Consider the following 24,759-nt stretch of genomic DNA (forward strand, 5'->3'; position numbering starts at 1 on the left):
GGGAGAAAGGGACGAAGGAAAGGAGTTACAAAAAGACAATGTTTCATGGCACAGAAAGTGCAATCAGAACTCCCTATCAGCTGTGTAGCTGAAAACACAGCCCCGAGAGTGTCAGCTGATCCAGCCACCATGAAGTCCTTCCCCAGAACTCACCCACAAGCAAAAGCCCAGCACCTGACTTCTGTCCTTTTCATTCTGAAGAAATTCTCGTAAGAGAAGCCTAAAGGTTAGCAGAAGAGACCCAGAAAACTTTCATCCCAGGACCCTCAAACGCTGCCTGACGGAACAATGCAGAGGGCCGTTGGGCTGTAGTGGAGCATGCTTGATGCACCTTTAAACGGGTTAGATCAAATTAAGAGTCCAAAAAGAAATCATTACCTCCCTTCACTTAAACATCTTTCTTAATAAAGTATCCCAGGATTGAATTTCAGGCCCAGTGTTTTCAGGGATATACGGGTTATTTCCAAGCCGAGCTATTACCAGTGAATGCGGTGACATTAATATGAGTAAATGCAGGAAAAAGGATGAAATAAAACATATCCTATTGAAGGAAATGAGAGCTCCTTAAGAAAGAAAAACACACATAGGAAAGACGTGGGCATATCAGGATACAAATGGGACACTGGGGAGTGCCGGATTCCACAAGCATGATGTTATTGAAGTGTTTGATACCAGAGTAAGCACCTGCAGATATGAATTACATCCTTGTTCAGACCACTAACATCGGAGTACTGACATCTCAGGAAGTGCTTATGTTATATTTCAAATCCCACTGCCAACTGCATAAATATCAAATAAATCAATCATAGATATAAAAGACATTATCTTAAGGACTTCAAAAAGCTGAACAAGCCACCTCTCTTCTAAAAGTAGTACCACCCTTAAATCATTTGGGCTTTTTCTGTCCATTGCACCTGAACAGCAATAACATTAATGTTGTTGACCATCACACATTAAAAGCTTCACCTCTGTATACAGAGATAGAATAGGGATAGAAATAGTTTAAACCAGTAATCACTCAGTAATCAGGCCAAAGGTTTTGCACACTGTAAACAGACTTTCCACTGCCTTCAGGAGGTGGCCATCTCATTTTACGCATGTAGAAACCGAGGCATCAAACTATGAAAGGACTTGTGCAATATCAAGAGAGCTCCAGAATGTCAGGAGCAAAACAAACTCAGGACTAGGAGTCCTTGAAATGTTCATTAGACCATGCAATCCTTATTCTCAGTGCATTTTGAGAAGCTATTGCTGACCACAACAGAGGTTGCAATCTAGAAATGAAGCGGTTTTGCACTCAAAAGACATTTTGTCATCTGCACGTATCAGATAAAAAGACTATTAAAAATAGACTACAAACAGTTCACGTCATTTTAAAGGAATCTTGTGATTTAACTGAAAGCGTCTATTCTGTGTTGAAAAAATAAGGTCTTAAGTTTCTGCTACTTTTTAAATAATTTTTTAAATTAAAAGTTACAAATACCAAAACAAATACAATAAACCCCTACATTTTAATAAACTAAGATTTTACTAGCGTTATGGATTTTTGGATTTTGAGAACACTTTTCAATTTAAGAGTTTCCCTATAAGCTCTTATTAGGTTGTTATTCTTCCTTGCTTGCTACGGCAGTCTTAATTACTGTTGCTCCAAAACCAGCTACCATCCATCTTATTCAAGCAGGGACTATTTGGCCATACCGCTAAATCATCTGGTATAATCAGTTTTTAAAAGTTTGTTCTGCAATGAAAAAATGGCTGAGAAAGGAAGCAAAAGTAAATATATCTTTTTACATTTTGTTAACAGCAGCAGGAAGATTAAGTGGCCATTCTACCAAATATTCATACGAATTCAGAATTTTTAAGCAGAAGTGTATTAGGAGCCACATATTCTGGGAGACATTAAAAAAGAAAGATCTGCTGTAAGGGACAATTTTTCAATTGGAATGAGTTTGCGAATGAAAATACAAGTATCAGTAGACTCTAAGCTTCATGGCTGGTGATAATTTCTCTCAAACTCCTGAGAACACAGGTTCTCCAAACCCAGGTAATTTCCAAGAGGAAATATTTGCAGGACTACTGCTTTGCACCGAGCATACAGGGAGCGCCGGGAGAAGCTCTGGTCCAGCATCATAGCCTCATGCTGTGCAGGCGACGGAACTTTATTTTCAGAGAAGCACCACCATTAAAGGACACTAACATGACTTGTCACTTGCTCTGGAGCTGGTGTAAGTATTGCAGCCCAAACAGCCCATCTGCTGCGTTAGAGGCTTCAGGAGCACTGGGAATTGCCAGCATCAGAAGCCTACGCTGTTACCGACTTTGCTGCATTTGTTCAGTGGCAAAAATGAAACATCTAAATAGCTGGTCGCATCAGGCTTCTGGACAGCAGGTCCAAGTGCTGCTCTTAACAACCGAGCCTTTTTTCTCTACTGGAATAATACAGCACATCCGTGCTCTCACCTAGAACCTGCTGCAACCAACATGAGTATTTCCACTGATTCCAGTATGCTTCAGAACATGCTCTCTCTTCTTACAATCTTCCATTATCTATTATATGCTCTGTTATTGAATGATTTCATAACCTGAATGTGGCAATAATATGCAGTGTGTATTTAATATGATTACATAATTTAAATATGTTTTGGCACAAGTCTTTTACAATCTTGTGCCAATTTCCAGACACCAGTTTTGGTGCCAGTCTCTCAGCAGCTGGACCAGCTTAATGGTCTGTCTTGTTATGAACAGTTAAAAAGTCTGCCTATCATGTTTTTCCTTTAGAAAAACAACACTTTTTAGAAAGATTAGATATCAAATAGGAATAGAGAAAGCATATGTAAGGCTTGACCTTCTCTTCAGCTTCTTATGATTGTAGAGTATCAAATCCTTTGAGTGAGAAAAACAAATTTAATTAAGCTTTTGCTTGTTTTTGTTTTTCTAAGGAGAGACCGAAGGTGCCAAACAAAAGATTTGGGATACAAAGACTCTCCCTTTGCCCATCAAACAAATCTGGGGCAGTAGAACACAGTTTGCTCAAAATACCAGCAGAAACATGACTCAAGTATCACAGGAGGCTCCTTTCTAGTTCCGCTCCATGGTAAAATTCAAGTCACTCATGAAGCACCAAGTGTCCTGCCCTGGGGCATGTTTGTCCAGGAAGTTATTCTTCTGGGTTTTATTACACTGCTATGTATTTCCATTTTGTATTCTGTAAGGTAATGGTGTGAACCTAAAGATGAACAATTCAAAATGTTCCACATCAAACTTGCACGTGGAATATGCTTTTAGGTCCTTAACTGTCTGCAAAACAAAACGTAGACCTTTGCGAAATTGCAAGCTTATCAGCTTTCAAATAATAACTCTATACAGTAGAGCTGCCACATTAAAAAATAAAATAAAAACTGATGATGTGCACTAGTAAATTCAAGGAGTATATTTCTCCTTATTCTGAGATTTTCATTTGACATAGGAAGCCATATCAAGTGCCTCCATCACTGATGGGGAACCAGTCCGTATGCAACAGGAAACACGATCAGGCATTGTTCGTAGGGCTGCTGGCCCATTAATCCACCCAAATCCTTCTATCCCCTGGTCTTCCCAGAGGTTCCTCTCATTTTAATCCCCCAAAAAATCCTAAAATCAGCGTTTCCAAGGAAGCTTTCATAATTAAGATTTCATTAATAGTTTGCATTAAAAAAAAAAAAAAAAACCAAAAAAAAATCGTTATGCAGCATTGTCAAAAATGAGACATTCCATTTCCAGCGTTCAGTTCACAAGATACAATAAGAGCGGGGGAAAATGTAATGACAAAAACAAAAAAGGTTCAAGTTTCCTTAAAAAAGACTAACCACCACCCCCTCCCCTCTGTTCAGCTGCAGTAAGGTGAAAGGCTAAATGTGGACAGAATGGTAATATGTAAGCGGTTTCTAAGCTTTCTGGTGGGAATACTTAACAGCGTAAGTATGTTTCCCCTGGAGACCTTCTCCACCATTTGGTCCAATTTCTTACTCCAAGAACTGAACCAATTCATGATGTAATGCTCCAGGGAAAACATTCCTCTCGAAAAAGAGTATCTTCCTAGGGAGAAGTTTGAAGAAAACATCTTAATATTGTTTAAACAGCTTTTGGCACGGTCATACTAGTTGCACTGCATTCAATACTGAAAGCAGAAGACAGGCAGGCTAAAAATATGGAAACGGAAAATTTTTTAGGATTTAGTTTAAGACTTCTTCTCATCTACCACCCCAAGTCCCTAGCCCTTGCCGATCCTTAATGGAATGAGAAAAAAGACATTTTCAGAAGCAGAGATTTTTTTTTTTTTGCTAATAAAAGGGGAACAATTTAAGGCTTTGGCTATTCTGTGTGTCAGTATGAAACCACATACTTAATTCTGCCTACTGCCTTATCATTTTCTTTAACTCTTACACAAAGGTGCCATTCCAAAGCACTTAACACCACAGATCTGGCTGCAACTAAGGCTCTTTGTGGCTCTATTAAGAGGCGCTATGCCAAGCGTTAGAAAAAGTTCCTGGCAGCAATGCTTTAATTTGCTTAACTTGCAGTATCTTGCGTATGCATACATTCTCTGTGCTACCAACTGCTTTGCTTCCCTTTTTGGATCATCATCCTGTGAACCAAGCTGTCGTTTCTGTGACTGGCAAGAGTCAGGCGTTGGCGTGTTAAGCAAGAGGAGAAAGCATTGGGAAGACAGACGTGAGATAAGCAAGGCAGATCAGAAGGCAGCACGCTCCAAACGGAACAGCGATGCAGGAAAACTCAGCAAGGTACAATAGACCTTTATCTATCATGAGAAGCAAGCAGTGGGAGAGGTGCAAGAGACAAATGTAAAGTGAACGCTTGAGGCTTATATTCCATAGCTTGTATTATGTAATGCCTAGCATTAAGATAAGCTACATGCATATTACCTACCCCTTATGTAAGCCTTACAAAGCTTTCCTTACAAAACACACCATGGGTTCTTAAGATTATTTTTCTTCTTGAGAGGAAGAGTAAAATGACCTTTTTATTCATCATTAATATTTTTACCCACACAATTACTTTTTCCTCAATAGCACACACGAGGATACTCAACACACCCAAGTCAGTTCAAACGTGAATTCCCTTACAACCTTAATAGATTTGCATTAGTGAATATTATTTACTACCAAAACTCAGCATTACTGACCTTCTGAACATGAAACTAAGTGCATTTGTTTGTCCAAACATTTGCATGACATAGGCAGGTTATTTATGACAAGAGTGAAGCATGGCTTCAGAAGTATCTTCGTATAACTCAGTTGATTTAATGGACGGTGATACCAGGTCCAGGTTTTTTCACCCTGATGTTACAAGTGATGTTACAAGGCTAATAAAAAAAAAAAAAAGACAAAAAGCAAGAAAACTGAGTAACAACTTCATTCAAGGACAGCACAAACCCAAAACCAAACCACAGAGAGAACAAAAAGCCCCATTTTCTGATTTCTAGCTCGTTTAGTTTACTACGTCATTAGGGCTTTCAAGGAATGATCACTACTCGTTCTTGTAACTTCTCTTCAGACTTTGAGATACCTTGTTTGTAATCTTAAGTATTTAGTAATAATGATTTAAAAAATGAGGTTCTTTTATCTACTTACAAACATTAGGAGTTTTGCATATTATTTGTTCAAAGGGATTTTTGCTCCCAGGGTGGGATTATGAGAAGTAAAAGATTTGTTTGCAGGGTGGGGGCTGTCCAGGCATGGTGTCCGGCTTTGATAATTTACTTTTAGTCCTTCATTGTTACAATACTCCAAGGCCCCTGGCAATAGGTGACTAAATTAAAAGTTATTATTATTAATCATAAATATTGTTGTTCAGACTACAAAACATTTTGCACAACATGAAATCTCGGTTACAGAGTGCAAAGTCTTCACTGAACTGATTGGCAATGCTAAAAAACAGCAGTAAGCCTGCGCCATAAAGAGGTTATTTAAACTAAACTTTTGTGGAGTTGGAAGCCAGTCCATAGCAGGCTTCTGTCAAGAGGTTTTACTGCTCGTTTGCTGGGTCTTGTCTTTGCAGAATTTTCAGTTTCTGGGTAGACCCTAAACTTTTAAAGCCTTGAATCGCAACTATTTATCACCCATCAGGGAGCTACATAAAATGTATTTTCCTTCAGAATGACTATTCTCATAAAAAAATCTAATTTAAAAAAAAAAAAAGACAATTAAGAATATTTTTTTTAAAATCCACAATATAGCCCAACTAACAGGGATTCTTAAGACTAAATACTATGAACCACAAAAATTAATGCCACCTGCAAGCTGTAAATATGCGTATTATTTAATTTTTTCCAAGTATTTACTTTGGCTGTTACATTCAGCTGAACAAGGCCTAAAAATTGTCAAACTAAATTCTTGTTTAAGAGTAGAGCTCTAACTACTGCCAGTTTGAGTGAAACACACATCCAGGTTTAGGGAATATGTTTTATTTATTTTGGCTGCAGCGCAGGGTAGAACATTTTCCATCCCATCCGAATGCAGTCAAAAAGGTTTTGAAATATTACACAATAAAAGCCATTCATTATATCTGTCTCCTCTCCCTTCCAAAAACAAAAATGGCTGACCAGTTCCAAATCTGTGCAGGGGGCAGGAAGATGGGAGTCAAGGGGTCACTGGAAATAACCCAAGACTAACACCAGGTTTTTCAGGTTTGAGTTAGGGAATATGTTCCATGCCCTCATTCCCAGCGCACACAGGTTTTTCTTCTTCCCCCTCCAAAGCTTGGTTAAAGTAGTTAATTGCTCTGTTATGCACAATTTACAGGACTTAGTTACAAAACTAATACATTAGCCTTCTTGTCTATAAGTCACAGGCACAACTTCATCTTTTCTACTGGGACACAGTGAAATTAGACCTTACCTTATTTCAAGTTAAAGCATTTTGATTTGCACTGTTTACCTCCTAATTTTAAAAATGGGCAATCTGAAAGAATACCTAACTACACTTTACAGTTTGTAGATTTATTTCCATTGCTTACCTACCTGTTAGCAGCTTGAAAACAAAATTTCTTTCACTGCCCACTCCTGTTCCTGTGTGCTTAAGCTATCCTTGGCATACTTCAACGGCACTTTTTTCCCCTCTCTCTCCATTTCCTTCTACATAGATCTAACAATGCTTTTCTGTTTGCTTCCTCGTGCATAGATCGGTTCATCACTAAAGTCTTTCAACGTCTAAGTGAACTGTAAGAGTGGCAGAGGATTCAGTGAGAAGGAGGAAGAGTAGAGCACAAACATTTTAGTGCATTTCCAAACAGCAACTAGACTAGCTGAACAGACAATAGTGACATTTATACACAACATTTGGTGTTTCAGTATCCCCTTCTGTTGCCCAATTAGAAGCAAGTAGAGATCTTTTTCTCTTATTTTTCAGCTTATTTTAGCTGAAGACTAGGTGAAACTTTATTTACAGCTGATTATTTCATAGAAAAAAAAAAAAAAGGCACATATCCTTCTCATTATTTTCTTTCCCCTGCTTACCATGAGTGTCTGGTTGAGAAAACTATTTCTTCTGTCAATTCATATGTGAGAAAACTTGGTCATATTGCCTCCAGATTTATAACATACGTGACTCATAATTATGGCAAAATATTGGCATAAAATAATTCCTGAAAAACACTCACTTTCCTTTTAAAACTTCCTGAAAAATTCAAGTGTAAGTATTGTTATTCATTGTGTCTTCAGCTCACTAACGTTAAGCAAGTGTAAGTGAAGACCATTCCAACTGTGAAATACTCCTTACTGCTAGCTGCCAGATACTCAGCTGTCTGAAAATGTATCAAGACTGCACTTCATAGGATAGCTCAAAATGATATGTAATTACTCTTACTTATTAACGACATCATAATTACAGAGCAGCAAAATAATCAGTCTTTCTAGGACCCACCACTTGTCCTCTACATCAGTCAGAGCATGATAATTACATGGCAATCTGCTAAATGCAATTATTCGGCAATATACACTTAGTGCAAGCTATTACCGTACTTGAAGCCATTTAAAGCCTATACAATGCAGCACTTAACGTTAGTGAAGTACTTCTTTTAAAAGTACTTTGGTGCAAATAAAACTGCAGGTTGCATTAGCATGAGGAAGCTAACCTAATGTGACAGAACACCATTAAAATCTACTTCAGATAGCGCTGCAACTGACAGCTGAAAAGTAGAACCACAAACTCAAAATATCTCGACATCTGTCTGCACTTGCACACAATGTACCTTTATTTTAAGTCCTACACCCTGATGTGGCAGTGAAGATAACAGACTACTTCAGGAAGTTCTTCTGTCGATTGAATAGGGATAGTGAAGTTGCTGGTCATTCAAAGGTTAATGTTAACTCCGTTTTAGAAAAGCAAATCTGATAAATGGAACAGCATTGTTCACTCTGCTGTTCACACTCCCTGCATAACAGTCTGGCCACCAAGTTGTAGGTTACACTACTTCAGGAGTCTATAGAGATACTCCTCTGAGGAAAAGCAGTGAGTCACACGAGATCTGAACATTTAAAGTACTAAGACCATTTTGCTAGCCTTGCATGAAGAGCTCTGTCCCAAATTCCCCAGTTCCTTCCCATGCTAAAGGGCCCCAGTGTTAGCAATTCTCCAGCTCCCTATTCCATGACAGATTCTATCTCGGGTCTTAACTATTATGCAAGTCCCAAATCACCTCTTGCAACCCTAATCTCTAGTAATCAGAAAACACAGCCAGAAGAGACCTCAAGAGGCCATCTAGGCCCTATCCTTACCCCTAGGAAGGATCATATGTCATTCCTGACAGATATTTGTTTAATCTGTTCTTAAAAGCCTCCAGTGATGGAGATTCCACAACTTCCCAAGGCAATGTATTCCCATGCTCAACTATCTCTGCTGCTGGAACTTTTTCTTAATGTTTAACAGAGACATTTTTCTCTAATTTAAACACATTATTTCTTGTCCCATTCAGTACAGACATGGAGAATAGATTATTACCCCCACCCCCTTACAACAACCTTCTGTATAATTGAAGGCTTGTCTCCTCTCAAGTCCTCTCCACGTTAAGCCCTGTTAACTGCAACCTCTATTTCTCTGTAGGTTCCAACCTCACCCTCATGCAAGCCATGCAAACTGTCATCAAGCATCCACATATAATTCCTAACAACACTTCCCAACCAAACTGTGCCAGGAGGAAAATCCAAGCTGTTTCCTTCTCCCTACCCTTGTTCTTCTATTTTGGACTTGACTTATACTTCAGATCTGAAGTGCACTTAGCCTATCTGCTCAAGAAACCCCAAGGTTCTCTTCCAGTGCTGCTGTGGCTGATGCACAGGACAGCAACACCCCAAAAAGCACATTTTAAGCAGTATTTTAGATGAGGCCCTCTAGTATCATACATAGTTGTTTATTGCCTCTTCCTCCAGGACTGCTCTTCACTTGACCTAACTATTCCAAAACCAGTATTCAGTATCAGACACCCACCGTCTCCAAAGCTTTCACTCACTGCGAGATTTGGTACCCAAAAGCTGTTAGGTAATTCCTACCATCCCAGCTGCAAACGTAGTGCTCTACTGGGTTTAAGAATGCAACATGACTTCCATATAGAAAGTCGTGTCTGAACACAGTGCGTAAGCATTTCACTGTTCCAGATTCATTTCAGCGCATACTTCAGTTGCTGGTTTGATTCTTTTTGAATGTCAAAAGGAGCAGCTACTATTAGCTTTAATCTCAAGGAACTTTAAGTTTATCCTTAGCTAGTACCTCTTCAAAGATTTTGTACATTATGCTGCTATTTCCTAATTCAGTTACAACCATAAAAACTCATGTCAGACTGCCCTCTCCCGGCAAGCCAAAGTACTGCTATCACAACGAGACTCGACCCAAGGAACTACGCCGTTTCCAAATCTAGAATTTTCACTGTGACACAAAAGCAACCCCCAAAATAAAAGATAAACGAAACTGTTTTGATAACTTCAGTAATGTTTCTGAAGTAGCATGTGATGAACAGCACTTCGGTAGTGAAGTTTCTTTCAAGTTGCCTTAGGAGTTTGTGTCTTGGGAAAAACTGATGATGTCTGTAAAGAAAAATAAAACATGCAAAAAAATGAAACTGTTCTGTTTGCTTTTAAGCTTTATAAAAGCAGCCAAGTACATACAGTATTTTATTCCACATCAATAATGTTACAAACAAGGTCACGTAAGAGATCATTTTCAACAGAAAGCTATTTCCTTCAAGCTGGCACAGGTACTTCACTAGGGCTGAAACAGAACAGTATGAAAAATGAAAGCAACAGCAACTGTTTAAGTAGACCACCTACAGTCATCACTTTTTATTACACTGTTCAAACTAGAAAAATGAAAACAGTAAGAAGACAGGCCAACCACTGAATAATACGCACTGTATTTAGTACACATACACCGAAGACTGGAAATGTCCAGAAACGAATTACAGCTTTATTGTATGATGAAGGTTTCACTTCCCTTAGCCAATTTCATTTTTTAAAATTAATTTTATAAGCAATAAATATTTAAAAGCTTTTTTTTTTAATGACTAACCCTCACACCAGAGAAGCAGAATTCATTAACTCTTTCTAACACTAAATTTAGTCTTGCTTATAGGAACTCTACCCCTGCTCGTGTCCAAAAGGTAAAGCAAAGTCTGTTCAGAAGATGGTAACGGCTTCCCCGCCTTCGGCTCCTCCCCTTCAAGCCAGAAGTGATTTCTTTCTTATTTGCAGAGAAATCTCAAGGGGGTTTTTAGGATATTTTTGAAATCTGGAAGAAAATTCATGCAGATTTCAAAAGCAATCTATAAGGAATGATCAAGCACACAGGAAACATCAACACTTCAAGCAATTCTTTTTTTCAAGCTGAAAGGGCATACTTTACAACATGATTTAACTGCCAAAGACAAATTCACGTCTTCTTTACTTCAATTCAACTTCAAAAATGTAACAAAATCTTAAGCTTGAATCCTGTTCTTTTCAAAAAGAGTTGCAGAAAAAAAATAAATAGTCATTTGCTGAGGTTTTTTATAATATTAACATTAATTGCTATTGCTCTGTAGTCAGCACTAAACTATACAAACGCGTAAGCAAGGACGTACCCTACAATGAAGAGGTGACGTCAAATTCAGTTCATCATGGCTGAAAAAAATTTTATCTCTTGATTAAGCTGCCATGACCAGACCAATGCTCTGAGCCAAGCTAGGTCCTCCACACAGTTCTGATCCTCAAGCATTTTAGGCATTAAGACAAGGAAAATCAGTTCTAAGTTACCCAGAAAATTATTTAGGAAACAGTAAGTAAGGAAATGTAAGTGGGAGAAAGAAGAAAACAGCACTTAAACAGAGAGAACATAAGGATCTAATACTGACCTTCACTTCAGAAAATTAGAGATCGCTGAAACCTCGCTAAACGTTAGAGTTATTTTCAAGAGGTACTTCTATTTCTTCATGGTTACATCTGTCCTTCCTAGCTACAGAATTTGTTATGCTCCTTTTCCGGGTTTGAGACCAAGTTCTTGTTTCTTGAGGTGTGGATACACACATGTTTCTCCTCCTACATCTTCTGTAAGGACTACCAGCAAGATTACCAGAGTCATTGTTCTCCTTCCCTGGTGCTGAAAACTGGGTGAGATTTTGTTGTTTATGGTGAATGTTCTCAGATTCCATAAGGATGGATGTGCTGCTTCTCCTGAGTTTGGAAGCAGAAGCTAGCAGGTTCTTTTGAACCTCACTGGGTACTTGAATCCATGCAAGTCCTTCAGTGTCTGCCCCTTTACATAATCTCATGCTGCGCTTCACTCTTTTTTCAGCACTGTTATTGTTCTTTCTTCTAGAAGGCTCCAAGGAGTCGTTTTCGAGCCGAGGAGCACATAAGAATTCTTCCACATTGAAAGAAGAAACTAGAAGATCAGAAGCAGAAGCTAGCAGGTTCTCTTGAACCTCACTGGGCACTTGAATCCATGCAAGTCCTTCAGTGTCTGCCCCTTTACATAATCTCATGCTGCGCTTCACTCTTTTTTCAGCACTGTTACTGTTCTTTCTTCTAGAAGGCTCTAAGGAGTCGTTTTCTAGCCGAGGAGCAGATAAGAATTCTTCCACATTGAAAGAAGAAACTAGAAGATCATTTCCAGTTATTTCCAATTTTTCAACAGGAGGAAAATTGATGGTACTACTACTTCTTCCTCTTGGTGGATTATCTCTTACAGAATCCTCTCGTGGACACCGAGCTCCTTGTGCACCCTCATGTACACCAGTGCCCTGTTGTTCCAGAAATTCTAGCCCGGTTAGCTGTTCTGCCTTATTTAGGAGATTTCCTTGTAATTTCTCATTTTCTATCAAGGAACTACTTTCTTTTTCCTCTTCTACACATGCAGTCTCTTTAACTTGTTGGAAACAGTCAGATGTATCAAAAGAACACTTCACGTCTGGCACAATGTTTGAAAGCTAGGGGGTAAAAAAAAAAAAAAAAAAAAGGTGGGGAGGTGTGTCAGAATAGGCAAAAAATAACCAACAAACTGGTTTCAAACAGCTGATAACTAAACAACTGCTGCAGTTTTCCTCACTAAGTCAAGTCATTCTCAAAAAACCCCAGCTGATGCATAGAATCCTGCATGATGGAAACTGCTCCAGTGTGGGGCCAAATTAATGTCCCTTGAGGCCTTGTTCAGTTGTGTTCCGACTCTTTCCTTCCAAGGATGGAGATTCCATGGCCTCTCCAAGCAGCCTGTTCCAATATTTAATCACTCTGGGTTTTTTTTCCCCCCAAACATTACTTTGTTGATGGTACAACATCAAACACAACTCTAACTTACTTTCTAGCAGTATCCTTAAGACTATCAGGTACCTTATGACCAGTGGCAGAAGCAGACTCCAGATCACCACCCGACACCTGGAATGCCGTATCATGGGAGCTGCCGGCTTCTGCAGTGTCCATGTCCTTAAAGCTTGGATTTGTATGAACTGCACAAATGTTTTTCCCTCTCATTTCTTCAACCACTGGCTCCTGTCGAACATCCTTGCAAGCCTTCCCAGATTGGGCGTTATCTAAAAATACGGCTTCTGAATTAGAATAAACACATGGTTACTTGACTCTACCTGTGAAAGTACAAAATTTTTTTGAAATATTACAACAAAAGCTTTATAGTATTTTACTTACAGAAAGGTAAACTTCTAAACAACCATTCCAGATAACTAGTGAAAAAAACACAACCAAACAACAAAAAAACCAGAAAACTGCTGCACGTCTCTTCAATATTCACGCATAACTTACTGATAATTTCATACTCTTTGAAACTAGTATCTAGTCAAAGTACAGAGAGGCTTTTTTTTTTTTTCTTTGTCAGCTTTACACTTGAGTCTAACAAGACTTAAATTTAGCCAGCTGGAGATTACTAAGCTATTAGATCCTCTGGACTCTACTATTACATTACAGAAGCAATTAAGACAAAAAAAAATGCATAGTGGGCTCTTTACCTAGCCACTGAACTCAAGATAAGTATCAATAGGGTGGGCTTTCTTATGTAACCATTAAAGTATTAGAAGCAACAGAAAAAGAACAAGGCAAAACAGAACTAAAAACCACATTACCTGAAAAAAATTCTTTTGCTTTTGGCGATTTTGGAGATGAGGCAAACGAGCAAGCCTCTGGAATTTCAGGGATAGGGCTGAGAAGAGGTTTCTTAGAAGCCATCTCTCTTTCCATATATAAAGGTTTTTCTTCTACCTTTTTCTTCCTTCTTTTCCCATAGCTTGTATGTTTTCTTTTCTGAAAATATCAGGAATATTGAACACAACACGATGTAATTGTCATGATCCTGTACGGAATTTTTCTAATAAATAAGTGACACCATTACTGGATTTTGATGGATAACAGTTGTTTCCCCTAAAACAGAACTTCCACTTTTCTGCCATCTCCAAATTAATCTAAAAAACTCAAAGCAAAGGAGAATTACTTCTCAAACATGAGATCTGATGTGTCAAAGAAATTAGTCTTTCAGCTCAAAAACCACAGATTCTTCATTCCTACTAGGTTTGAAAATGAGTATGTGCTTTCTCTCCCAATAGAGTAAAACAAAACCCTTCCTCAGCTCTCACACCTTTACAAATACTTAACTAGCACATAACTGAGCAAGTTCAAAGAACTACTACAGCATATCCTTGGTACACTTGGTAGAAGAACCCAAAGCTCATTTTCTGTCCCTGAAGGCTGAAAAGCGACACCCCGCCCCCTCACCTCCATAAAGTATCCTTTTTGCCCTGCAAGTTTTCTTACTGACAGGCAGTAAGAAAAAGGGGTGCGGTGGTAAGTGCAGGAAAAGAAGACAGGCATGAAGAGAATAGTGGCAGCAACAGGAAACACAACAGCCTTTAGAAAAATTTTGCTACAAACAAACTAATCACATAAAACACACAAGAAAGAAGAGACACATGGACAGAGTAATGAAGGCAGCACTCGCTGACTGCAGTGGGCTGTCACCTACTTGTGTCTTTTTGGCAGCAGATATGGTTATATCCTTTTGTCTTTGAAACTTATTCTTTCTTGGATTTTTAGTATCTTTAGCATTGTTAGTATTTATGGACGTTGAGATGCTGACATCAGTCCCCTTTGAAATAGGGCCACACTGTTGAGGAACATGAATTTTAAGCCGTTGGGGTGCACATGCATACGCTTTTGTAAAAAACAACACACCAGAGTCCTACAGTCATAAGAAGCACATTGTAATTAGTCTCCATTATTTTGTATGGCACATTGTAATTAGTCTCCATTATTTTATATATGAGGTCATAAGAGGTACACACAACTGGAAATAAAGATCTCCAGAGCTAGTCTCTTCACACAGTACAGTATAGTTGTATTTGTACAGAAAGGACATTCTAATGAGAAAATGGTAGATTTTCATCTTCAAGCTATTTGTTTCAGAGAAGATAGGTTGTTACTTTTTTCATATTATTTTTTTGTTCCTGCAATAAAGCACAATAGAACTGTACAACACCGAAGCCTGAAAACCTTTCTTACAGAAATTGTTGTACACTAAATTTATGGACCTCAAAATTCCAGCTACCAGAAAAGATACACGTATGATACTCTGCCTGCCTCATGGCTGGCAGACAACAAGGTTAACAAGACCGGACTTGGGAACACAACCACATTTTCAGTGATACCAAAAGTCATCACAGGTTGCAGAATAAACTTGACTTTATTAGCCTCTATCTCATGTTCCTATGTAGCAAAGAAATTAAACCAAATAGAAAAATTAGACAGAAAACTTTGTTTCCTTTCTCCTCGATTTACTGTGATTGTATGCTTTAATTCCCATGAGTGGAGCCCTGATCCCAAGAATGAAAGTCTGAATAAATCTCTTCTAAGTTTTGTCAGACTGTTTGGGAAAGTTCATGGAAAATTCAATAGAAATAGTAAATTTAAGTATCAAGCTATAACCACTTTCACTCAAAAACGAGATTTCCTTAAAACAATTACCTGCACTAACAAGAGATATTTCCACATACCTGAATAATCCTCATACCTGAGGCTGTAAAAACTCTTACTAGCATCAGGAGGCATAAAAGATAACAATTCTGCCTGAATAAGTTAAAAAATCAAACCAAACATCATCACTAAAAAAAACCAAAACTTACCTTCCTTTTTCTAGAAGTTTTTCTCATATCAGATTTGTCAGTTTCTGCTATTATATATGAAGAAAATAAGAGTATTGATTCAGTTTTAACACAAAGTTAATCACATTTTGAGGAAATGATTCACATAATTTCTAACATTACGCACAGTGTGTTTAGTCATCTTAGTCCTGATTAAATAGTGAATTAAGTCTTAAGAACTATCAAACATGTTAAGATTATAAAAAAAACAACCTTAACAGCTTGCTTTACAAAACAGAGCAAAGCAAAACTTGTAAGGATTTGGCAACAAAATAATTAGCGCTTGCGCAGCTTTCATAGAGATACATCCATATACATCCACAACTGCTTTTCAAGGTTTTTTATTCTTGCCTTCCTTGCTGTTTTAAAAACATCAAAATTACAATATCTGAATCAAGATAGCAAGCCAATTACTTAAAGCAGTAAGTCCAGTCAGATCAGCCACTTTCACAGAAAAATACCACAACGTCAAACAACGGGTAAACACTGCAGCTACTGCAAAGACCTTTAGAAGGAAGCAGCAGCATTTAAATTTTAGCACAATTGAAACAGCCCCCCCCGTATAAAAACAAAACACCCCTGTGTCATCTCTCAATTTTCAGATACAGAAAGATGCACTAGTGACAAAAATACAAGTTGGAGTTACCTTCTGCATTTTCAACAGGTAAGACGTCTCCTGCAGCAACAGAGCCCTCCAGCAACTCTTGAAGAGGCTCAACACATTCCTTTAAACAAAGGAAAAGTTTATTTTCTTTAGCAATATACTCTATTGATACATATAGAAAACGACCTCGTCCATTATTTTTTGGAACAGCCAGGCAATTATTATTTTTTCCCCCTTAAAGAATGCAGCAGCTCATTTGCTGTATATGGCAAAAAAAATACAGTATCAAAAGTATATGAATAAGCCAAGGCAAAAACATTTTATATGCTACCAGTACTCAGCTTTAAACATAGCTCTACAGGCCAAAATGCTATTTAGAATTCATAAAGCAGAAGAAAAAGCTGTCATTCTAAAGCTTCAAGCAGACAATTTAATATTTCAGCAATTTCTTTTCAAAACCACACAGACCAAAGAAAAAATGAAACAAAAACTGAACGTTCGCAGCGACCAAAAGGCTATTTTAATAGCTACAAACAAAACAACAAGCCAACAAACAAAACCAAGAAATACCATATCACAACAAAAAAACTTACATCATCGCAGTCAAAGTTCGGCTGGGTTAATGGTTCTTCAATGAGACTCGACACTACAACGAGGCTATGACTGTTTAATCTTGGATGATGGCCTGGCATTGCTCCTTTGCGCAATGGAGTATTTGCAGGCAAAGTTTCATCAAATATTTCTGGGCTTAGAACTTCTCCAAAAGTAACTTTTCTTTTCTTTGAAGGTTTTTCAGAGCTGTGTCTTTCGGCTTCCTCTATCATAATAAAATACACAGACTGCTTAGTGAACTTGGAACTTTCACAGAGCACTTTTCAAGGTCTTTTTATGGGTCATAACATTCTTTCAGAAATCAGACACACTCCCCAAACAGCAAAATACCACCTTTACATGTCCTGTATTAATTAAAGGAGAAAGAAAATAGAAGACTAGAAATGACTAGCTGTTCCACAATTCCAGCTGACAAGTGTAAAATTTCTTGAAAAAACAGGTGATTCTGTTCTAGTGTTAGAGGCTTCCTGAAGCTTGGTGTGGGATTTTTTTTTTTTTTAATAGTCATTATTTTCCTTGACAACTTTATTTTCTGCTTCACACAGTAGGATGCCACACATGAGCTGCTTCAGTGGTGGTTAATGCACATCACTCTTCAGATTTAGCAAAGATACAAAACCTTCTGAACCCACATAATACTCTACCTATTTAAAAAACAAAAGGAGAATCTGACCTGTTTGCAGTGATTCAAAGATCTCAGCACAATTGGAGACTGCAAGAGACTCACCTCCTCCTCCGGCAACTGCATCATTTGAGTGTTCCTATCAAATTTAAACAAGACAATCATCTATTCAATACAATTTAATTATAAATACTGTCCTCGTTTAAATCAAAAGTGAAAATAACTTTTTTTCTGTAAGCAACATTGAATAATCAGTCCTATTGCTTAAAAAAACTACTTGTTTTCTAAACCAACAGAACAACATGCATCTGGATCTTCCCATAGCATTAAAACTTGAAGTAAAGCTTCCAAAATGACCAAACAGCGAACAGATACCTGTTGATAGCATTACATTGTTTCCAATGCATGTCAAAAAGTATTTTTAACAACAATTCAACTTCTGGTAGTCCAATAATGACTACAGAATTTCATCTTTAGTACCTCCAAGCCAGTTAACCAACCTTCATGCTATCCATTAATGGCTTCGTTGGCATTTTCTTCAATACAGATTGCAGGTGGGAGCCCCTCAGTGCATGGCCACCTAATGAACTCTCTCCCGTTCGAAGTGGTGTGACTGGTGACTTGCTTTCATCAAGTATTTCCAAGCTCAGTTCTGCAAAATTAACTTGCTTACCTCTTAAATCGGATATAACACTACTACTACTGTCTCTAGTGACGTGGTCAGAACTGAAATCTTTAGAGCAAGTAGACAGGACAATTAAAGACTGAAGTAAAATGGAGAAGACCTTAATATTAGCAACATGAACTACAAACGTACACGCCTCCATAGATTCTGTCCATCAACATCACAAAAAGAAATAAATCAATTTGTTTCTACATTTCTGCTATTATTGTACCACGTTTACAAAACATACAACAGCAAAAAGGAAGCACCACATGAAGGAAAAAGACATTTTGCATAAGGATTTCTCTCAGCCATGTACACTGGGGGCAGGGGGAAGATCCATATTCTCTAACACAGGGAGGGACTCTGTGCAATGACATCCCTCTCTCCTTCACAGGCATGAACTATTCAACCATACTTTTCCCTAAAAATGGCCTGGCTAGCAAAATCAAGGAAAACTAAACAATTATTCCCAGCCTGTGTCTCAGTTTGAAGTTGCTTTTTCTATCAGAATCGAACTGCTAACACACCACTCAAGAGGCCCTAGCCCACCTTCCAAATATTTCAGCTCCTCTCATAAAAGCTGTTTCCTTCCTATGAATTGTGCTTAAGTAAAAACACGTTTAATGCTGTGCTATACTGAACGAGCTCTCAATTCAGTTCTTAATCTGGGATTTGAGCCTTCTCTGCAGCAGCACTTGAACAGATCATTATTTGTAGTACTTTTTTTTTTTTTTTTTTTTTAATTCCCTCATCAGCCTTATGTCAGTTATATCAGGTTTCTACTAGATTATAAATTGTAGACTAGACGACAGACGTGGAATGACTGCTTATGAAACATTTCCTTACAAATATTCTAAGTATTTTTACTTTCTAATAAGAATATAACAAAGATTATGATAGTGATGGATCTCTTACCATGGCCTGTTTCTAAGGTGCCCCTAATCAGAACAGTCTCCAAAGAGTCAGTAGGACTGTGTTGCTCATAAACCCATTCCTAGAAGAAAAAGTTACAACATTTTAAATATATCGCACCCCTTTATATACACATCCACACAACACGATAAAGAAATAAAAAACCATTTGCAAATGCTGCCTTTTAAAATGGCATGAACTCTGGAGTTCTTTTAATCCCATTGACAAGGATTTCAGAGTTCTCTCGATCATCCACTACTTCCGTTAAATTTCTTTTCCCAAAATGCCAACGCTAAATGCTTAAAAGGATTAGACATCAGAAATGCAAAAAAAAGACGGCACAAAAAACCTGTGTATTTTAATAACTAATTTAAGAAGTTTCTTCCTAACCTCCATACAACTGTTAGACTATCACCGCTGTTTTACAGCTCGGACGCTGCTAGGTCCAGCAGCATCAGAGGACATCCCTAGCAAAATAGACTGCAGCTTTACTGCTTTCATATGTGACACTAATAAGAGGATCATTAGAGATACCTATATAGAAAACAAACTAGCTTCTCCATCTGTATACAAGTGCATCTTTTTTTTTTTTTGCATGGAATAATCAAATAAGCGTTGAGCAGTTGTAAGGTGAAGATTAAAATTTGCATTTGAATCCATCCCAATGATCAATAAAGCTGATTTTGACATTTGGAAAAAGCTGTATTTGCCAGATGTGCGAATATGACATCTCGCATAGCTACAGCTGTGGATTCAAAAGAACTGAGACATACTGAGATTTTATTAATAGAATAAAATAAGCTGTTCCATGTGATTATCAGAAAACAGTATAATCTTATTGACTACAGCAGCTTATAGCATCCACATTCAAACAGGCACATGTAAAAGAAAACTGCAGGTATCTGAGGTTAGGCTACATTCATGTTCATCCCGATGGATCAGTGTCCATTCCAGATTTTGCTTCCTTTGACTTATCATAAGACAACGTGAAATTCTTAAATGGGAGATTTGCTGCGCTATTTCTTTTCTGTGTTCTTTGCCCACACTTACGTAAGTACCTTTGAAACAGCAGCAGCAGGTTCGGTGACAGTCACACCTTGGCCCGAAGACAAGATGGTGCAGATCTTGAGATCAGACTTACTGCTGTGGATCAAATTTTGTCTTAAACTGTCTTTCAAATCAGCTCCATTGCAGTCTGATGTGAACTTTCCACTCCAGCGATCCACGTTCCTCTCTTTTGTAAAAGGTATTTTGATCTGAGCTGCATCAATTAAAAACAAAACAAAAACCAAACAACAAACCACAAAGACAAGCTTCAGATTTTTCAATGAATACTCTTTTTGTGTTTCTTCACCTAAAGGATGGTGAGATTCAAAGAGCTAGGCAATTTTCTAGTCAGGAAAAATAAAAACACATGCATTTTTTAGTTCTACTTTGAAAATAACATTACCAAATCTTCAAAACAAAGCAATTTATTCTTTTCATATAAATATTAAGACCACCAATACCAGAGATGCATCGTAGCTTGTTTTACACTATCCTTTTCTCACAGTTGCCACAGTACTGCCTTGACTTGCTTTTGCAATAGTTACTACTTTCCCTAAGAAATAAGGACGTTAGCACCACAGTAATGTAATGTCTAAAATTGCTGCACGTAAAAGTTATTAAACAAAGGTCTGCGCTTTATGATCAAGAGAGTTAACAGTTACAACAGCTAAAACCAGTTGTCATAAAAACCATTCTGTTTCATAGAAAAAAAGTGTAAAAACACTAACGCTTACTGAAAAGTAAATTAAAGGGTATAAATCTACAAAGTAAAACTAAGAAAATGGTCACCAAAAATAGTAGTCTTCATTTTCCTTTGGGGGTTACTCTGAGAAACCCCTATGCAGGATGCACTAAAAAATAAGATAGATTTAAACAAACAAACCCCCCTCCATCAGTCCTCATAAAGGAAGATTTTCTTTTTGGTTTATATTAAGTGTTTGTAGTTTCGTACTTTTGGGCCTAAAGGAAGACCTGATGTTTAAGATAAATCATTGACCAGAAATATAATCAACTTACAAGAGCCTGCTTCCTGGGAAGCACCATCCACTTCAGCCTCTTCTATTGATTTAAAAAATGTTGAGAAGCTATCAATCTTGTTCTTCAACGACCTGATGTTTCCATGTCTATCCTGCTAAAACAAAATTAATCTCATGAAACTTTTCTTCCGCTGCCCAAGATGACATGGGCTTTACTGCTTTGTATTTGTACTTTGGCGTAAAACAAACTCAGAGAAGCAGCAAATCTTGTACTTAATCTGGCTGCCATTTCAGTTGTATGGTAAAAATATGCAAAAAAGGAATGGCATCAAGAAATTTGTTAAGTTTTACTGGCTTTCATAACCTGTCCCCAAAATTTGTTTTCTGACAGTCTGTGCTAGTTTGAGTGAAGAACAAGTCCGACTGAAAAACAAGTCACTTATGCTAGTATTTACTTCACTTTGAACTATCAACACTTTCATTAGCAAAAAATCAAGCATGGCAAAGGCAGGAAAGTGAAGGTTATGGCAAACAAAAGTTAAAATCTATCAGCAAGCCAGACACGGAGAAAGGACTGCAGGCTCCACACAAACAAAACCTCTAACATCCCCGTATTCTTAAGTAAGGTGTCCAATGGAAGCCAATAAAATTAAGGCCATGGTTATTCTTTCTGGCTTCTTCCTGAGACTTGCCTTCTCTTCTTTCTGCAAGCTTACGTTGTTTCCTGGGAGGAACTACACTGACACATTAGACATTTAAGAAAGACTCTCTCACCTGTGTAAAAGCTTCATTTTGCCTGTTGCTTCTCTGTTGGGCAAGGAATTGAATAAGACTGTTATTTTCTGGTGACCCCCGTACTCCAATTGATGATCTTCGCCGAAATTTTAAAGTTGAAGATTTCCCTGAAATTGGGACAAGAAGGGTGGGGATAACTTCCTTTGTAAGAATATCTAAAGCTTTAAAATGGCAAGTTTTTTCTTTTTATTTTAAGAGTGGATTATGCTATTTATGAAAACATCCAAAGTTACCTGCTCAGCTCAAGAAACCTTCTTGAGCAAAAGCAAATTAACTTCCTAAAGGCAAGTTAAATATTAACTAAACCGTACACCAAATGAGGAACAGTCTTTCACTTTTAGACTTGCTAGTTAAGGAGCTGCGTACCAATACTTGCAGGATTTGTCTTACTACTCCTTTGTAAAACTCGCTGATGAACTGGACACAAAAAAGTTAATGAGTGAATTATAGCAGCATCGTATCACAGACCTATCCTTGGGCGTGTTCAAACTCAGCCAGACAACCCAAACCTGACCTAAATGGAAGTCTTTGGTAAGAGGTTGGACTAGATGACCTCCAGATGTCCCTCTGAGGACAACACTCATTAGTCACTCCAGCCTTACCTATAGATGGTTCAGTAAAACTTTCTTGACTAATCCCAAATTCAGCAATTGTTACAGTTGCAAAATCAACAGATTTTTTCTTCGGTTTCTCTGATATTCCACAAGCAGGTTTTTCTTCTGCTTTGTCCCTATTAGGTGTCAAGTAGCATTCACCCTCCAAAGAAACAGGTGTACTTGAAAACTTCTCCTCACTGTTCACAGGCAAGGTAGAGTCACCGACCATATCCCCTTTTGGCGTATCAAAAAAGGATTCAGTAATCTGGCAGCTAGCATCCTCCCTGTGGTACGATTCCTTCAGAAGGCCTCTGGTGTATTTCGGGATGTATCTCTGCAACTGCGCCTGGACCCCATCACTTAAATTCTCCTTTGTGGATGCCTTTACAACTTTTAATTTAGTCACTGTGCAAACCTTCTGGTCTTCGGACAGATCAGGGAAAGAGGCTTCTACCTTCTCTGCAGTACACGTACTCTCATTTTTTCTAACTTTCAGGGGAACTTTTACATTCTTAGATTGTCTGTGCATTGTTAGTGATTTAAGAAACATTCATTCAATCTTTGCTTTCTTGTAATCACAGATACCTATCAAAAGGAAAATAAGGTAGTTTAATAGTTTGCTAAAGAGCAAGAGTTTGGTAACATTCACAAATTTCTACCAAATCTAGGATTTTCCTGGAACAAGGCATTTAACAGCATGGCAGAAAGGGAAAGTCTTATCTCCAGAAAGCTACACAGAAAGGCTACGCTATAAAGAAAAATACACAGCAATATAAACCTGCAATGGAAGTGTTTTGTGAGTAAGGAAATACAAGGCAGTGCTTTCACTCAAGCTTCATGTTAGGGTCCAACACGTTAAGCACAATCACACTGCAATTGTTTTGCTATAAGCATGGCAACAAGTATTAGCAGTTTAATACTAACTGGAGAAACGTACAACTGACATATTTTGCATTAAATTTCCTGGATTTTAAGTTAAGCATGTAGAATTCAATAACATAAGCCTGAAACTTTTGTTCCACAAATTTACCTGTTTTGCGTAATGCAAATTAAGTCGTTAAACACGGCACACAACTTCTTTTTAAGCCCACACTAAGCTGAAGCCTACACGGACCTGGTTACACAAACGAGAGGTGACTGTATGAGGGAGCAGCCCCCCAACACCGGCCCTTCCCGGGGTGGCCCCTGCCCCCAAGGGCTCCCCATACGAATCCCCCTTTCCCAGGCATCCCAATTCCCTCAGCACCCATCCCTTGGGCCCTACCCCAGTTCCCTCAGCACTCGCCCCTCGGGACCCCCCCCATTCCCTCAGCACTCACCCCTCGGGACACTCCCCCCCCCAGTTCCCTCAGCATTCGCCCCTCAGGACCCCCCCCAGTTCCCTCAGCACTCGCCCCTCGGGACCCCCCCCATTCCCTCAGCACTCGCCCCTCGGGACACCCCCCCCCCAGTTCCCTCAGCACTCGCCCCTCGGGACACTCCCCCCCCCCAGTTCCCTCAGCACTCGCCCCTCGGGACACCCCCCATTCCCTCAGCACTCGCCCCTCGGGACACCCCCCCCCAGTTCCCTCAGCACTCGCCCCTCGGGACACTCCCCCCCCCCCAGTTCCCTCAGCACTCGCCCCTCGGGACACCCCCCATTCCCTCAGCACTCGCCCCTCGGGACACCCCCCATTCCCTCAGCACTCGCCCCTCGGGACACCCCCCCCCAGTTCCCTCAGCACTCACCCCTCGGGACACTCTCCCCCCCCCCCCCAGTTCCCTCAGCACTCGCCCCTCGGGACACCCCCCCCCCAGTTCCCTCAGCACTCGCCCCTCGGGACACTCTCCCCCCCCCCAGTTCCCTCAGCACTCGCCCCTCGGGCATTCCCCCCTCGGGCATTCCCCCCTCAGCCACCCTCCCAGCGCCCCCCGCTCCTTTACATCCCCTCACCAACACACCCCATCTCCTCCCGCCCCCCAAACCCTCCGGCTCTCCCCACCTTACCACCCCACCCCCGCGCTCCTCACGCCCACCCCAACGCGCACCAGCGCCGCCGCCGCACGGTACCCGCCTCCCACATTCAAACCGGGCCGCCGCACCGCAGCGCATACCTCCGCGCTCCGCCCCCACCCCCCCCACTCGCCCACCCCTCTCGGCACCGACGGCCAGGCAGCGCGCTCATGGCTACGCGGGGGGAAGGCGGCTGTCGGGAGCCGGTGCCGTGCCGCGCTTCTCGCCGGCCTCCCGCGGACCCTCGTAGGGACCGGGGACTCTTTGTCTCCCT

The 24,759-nt window shown here is 39.5% G+C and overlaps 1 protein-coding gene across 7 annotated transcripts in view; it reads right to left on the reverse strand.

The window, feature by feature from the left end:
- The window catches only part of CDCA2 (cell division cycle associated 2), a 110,923-nt gene extending 86,298 nt beyond the window's left edge, over positions 1–24,625 (reverse strand). For 3 of the 7 annotated variants that reach the window (XM_056362867.1, XM_056362866.1, XM_056362870.1), the window contains exons 1-18: positions 24,521–24,625; positions 23,523–23,606; positions 22,499–23,077; positions 21,876–22,003; positions 21,142–21,256; positions 20,136–20,338; positions 19,081–19,159; positions 17,999–18,231; positions 17,550–17,637; positions 16,858–17,081; positions 16,307–16,385; positions 15,643–15,689; positions 14,487–14,627; positions 13,594–13,771; positions 12,851–13,065; positions 11,377–12,450; positions 7,019–10,075; positions 5,183–5,362 (exon numbers count right to left, since the gene is read on the reverse strand). In XM_056362867.1, coding sequence (XP_056218842.1) covers positions 11,413–12,450; positions 12,851–13,065; positions 13,594–13,771; positions 14,487–14,627; positions 15,643–15,689; positions 16,307–16,385; positions 16,858–17,081; positions 17,550–17,637; positions 17,999–18,231; positions 19,081–19,159; positions 20,136–20,338; positions 21,142–21,256; positions 21,876–22,003; positions 22,499–23,042 — 3,312 coding nt within the window. In that variant the 5' untranslated portion in view covers positions 23,043–23,077; positions 23,523–23,606; positions 24,521–24,625 and the 3' untranslated portion in view covers positions 5,183–5,362; positions 7,019–10,075; positions 11,377–11,412. Of the gene's footprint in view, positions 1–1,201; positions 4,075–5,182; positions 5,363–6,447; positions 10,076–10,113; positions 10,776–11,376; positions 12,451–12,850; positions 13,066–13,593; positions 13,772–14,486; positions 14,628–15,642; positions 15,690–16,306; positions 16,386–16,857; positions 17,082–17,549; positions 17,638–17,998; positions 18,232–19,080; positions 19,160–20,135; positions 20,339–21,141; positions 21,257–21,875; positions 22,004–22,498; positions 23,078–23,522; positions 23,607–24,520 lie in introns of those variants that run through there. The other 4 variants (XM_056362871.1, XM_056362873.1, XM_056362868.1 and 1 more) reach the window with 4 other exon arrangements.
- Positions 24,626–24,759: the final 134 nt, after the last annotated feature.

This window comes from Falco biarmicus, chromosome 18 (assembly GCF_023638135.1).
Source record: "Falco biarmicus isolate bFalBia1 chromosome 18, bFalBia1.pri, whole genome shotgun sequence".
NCBI classification, from domain to species: domain Eukaryota; kingdom Metazoa; phylum Chordata; class Aves; order Falconiformes; family Falconidae; genus Falco; species Falco biarmicus.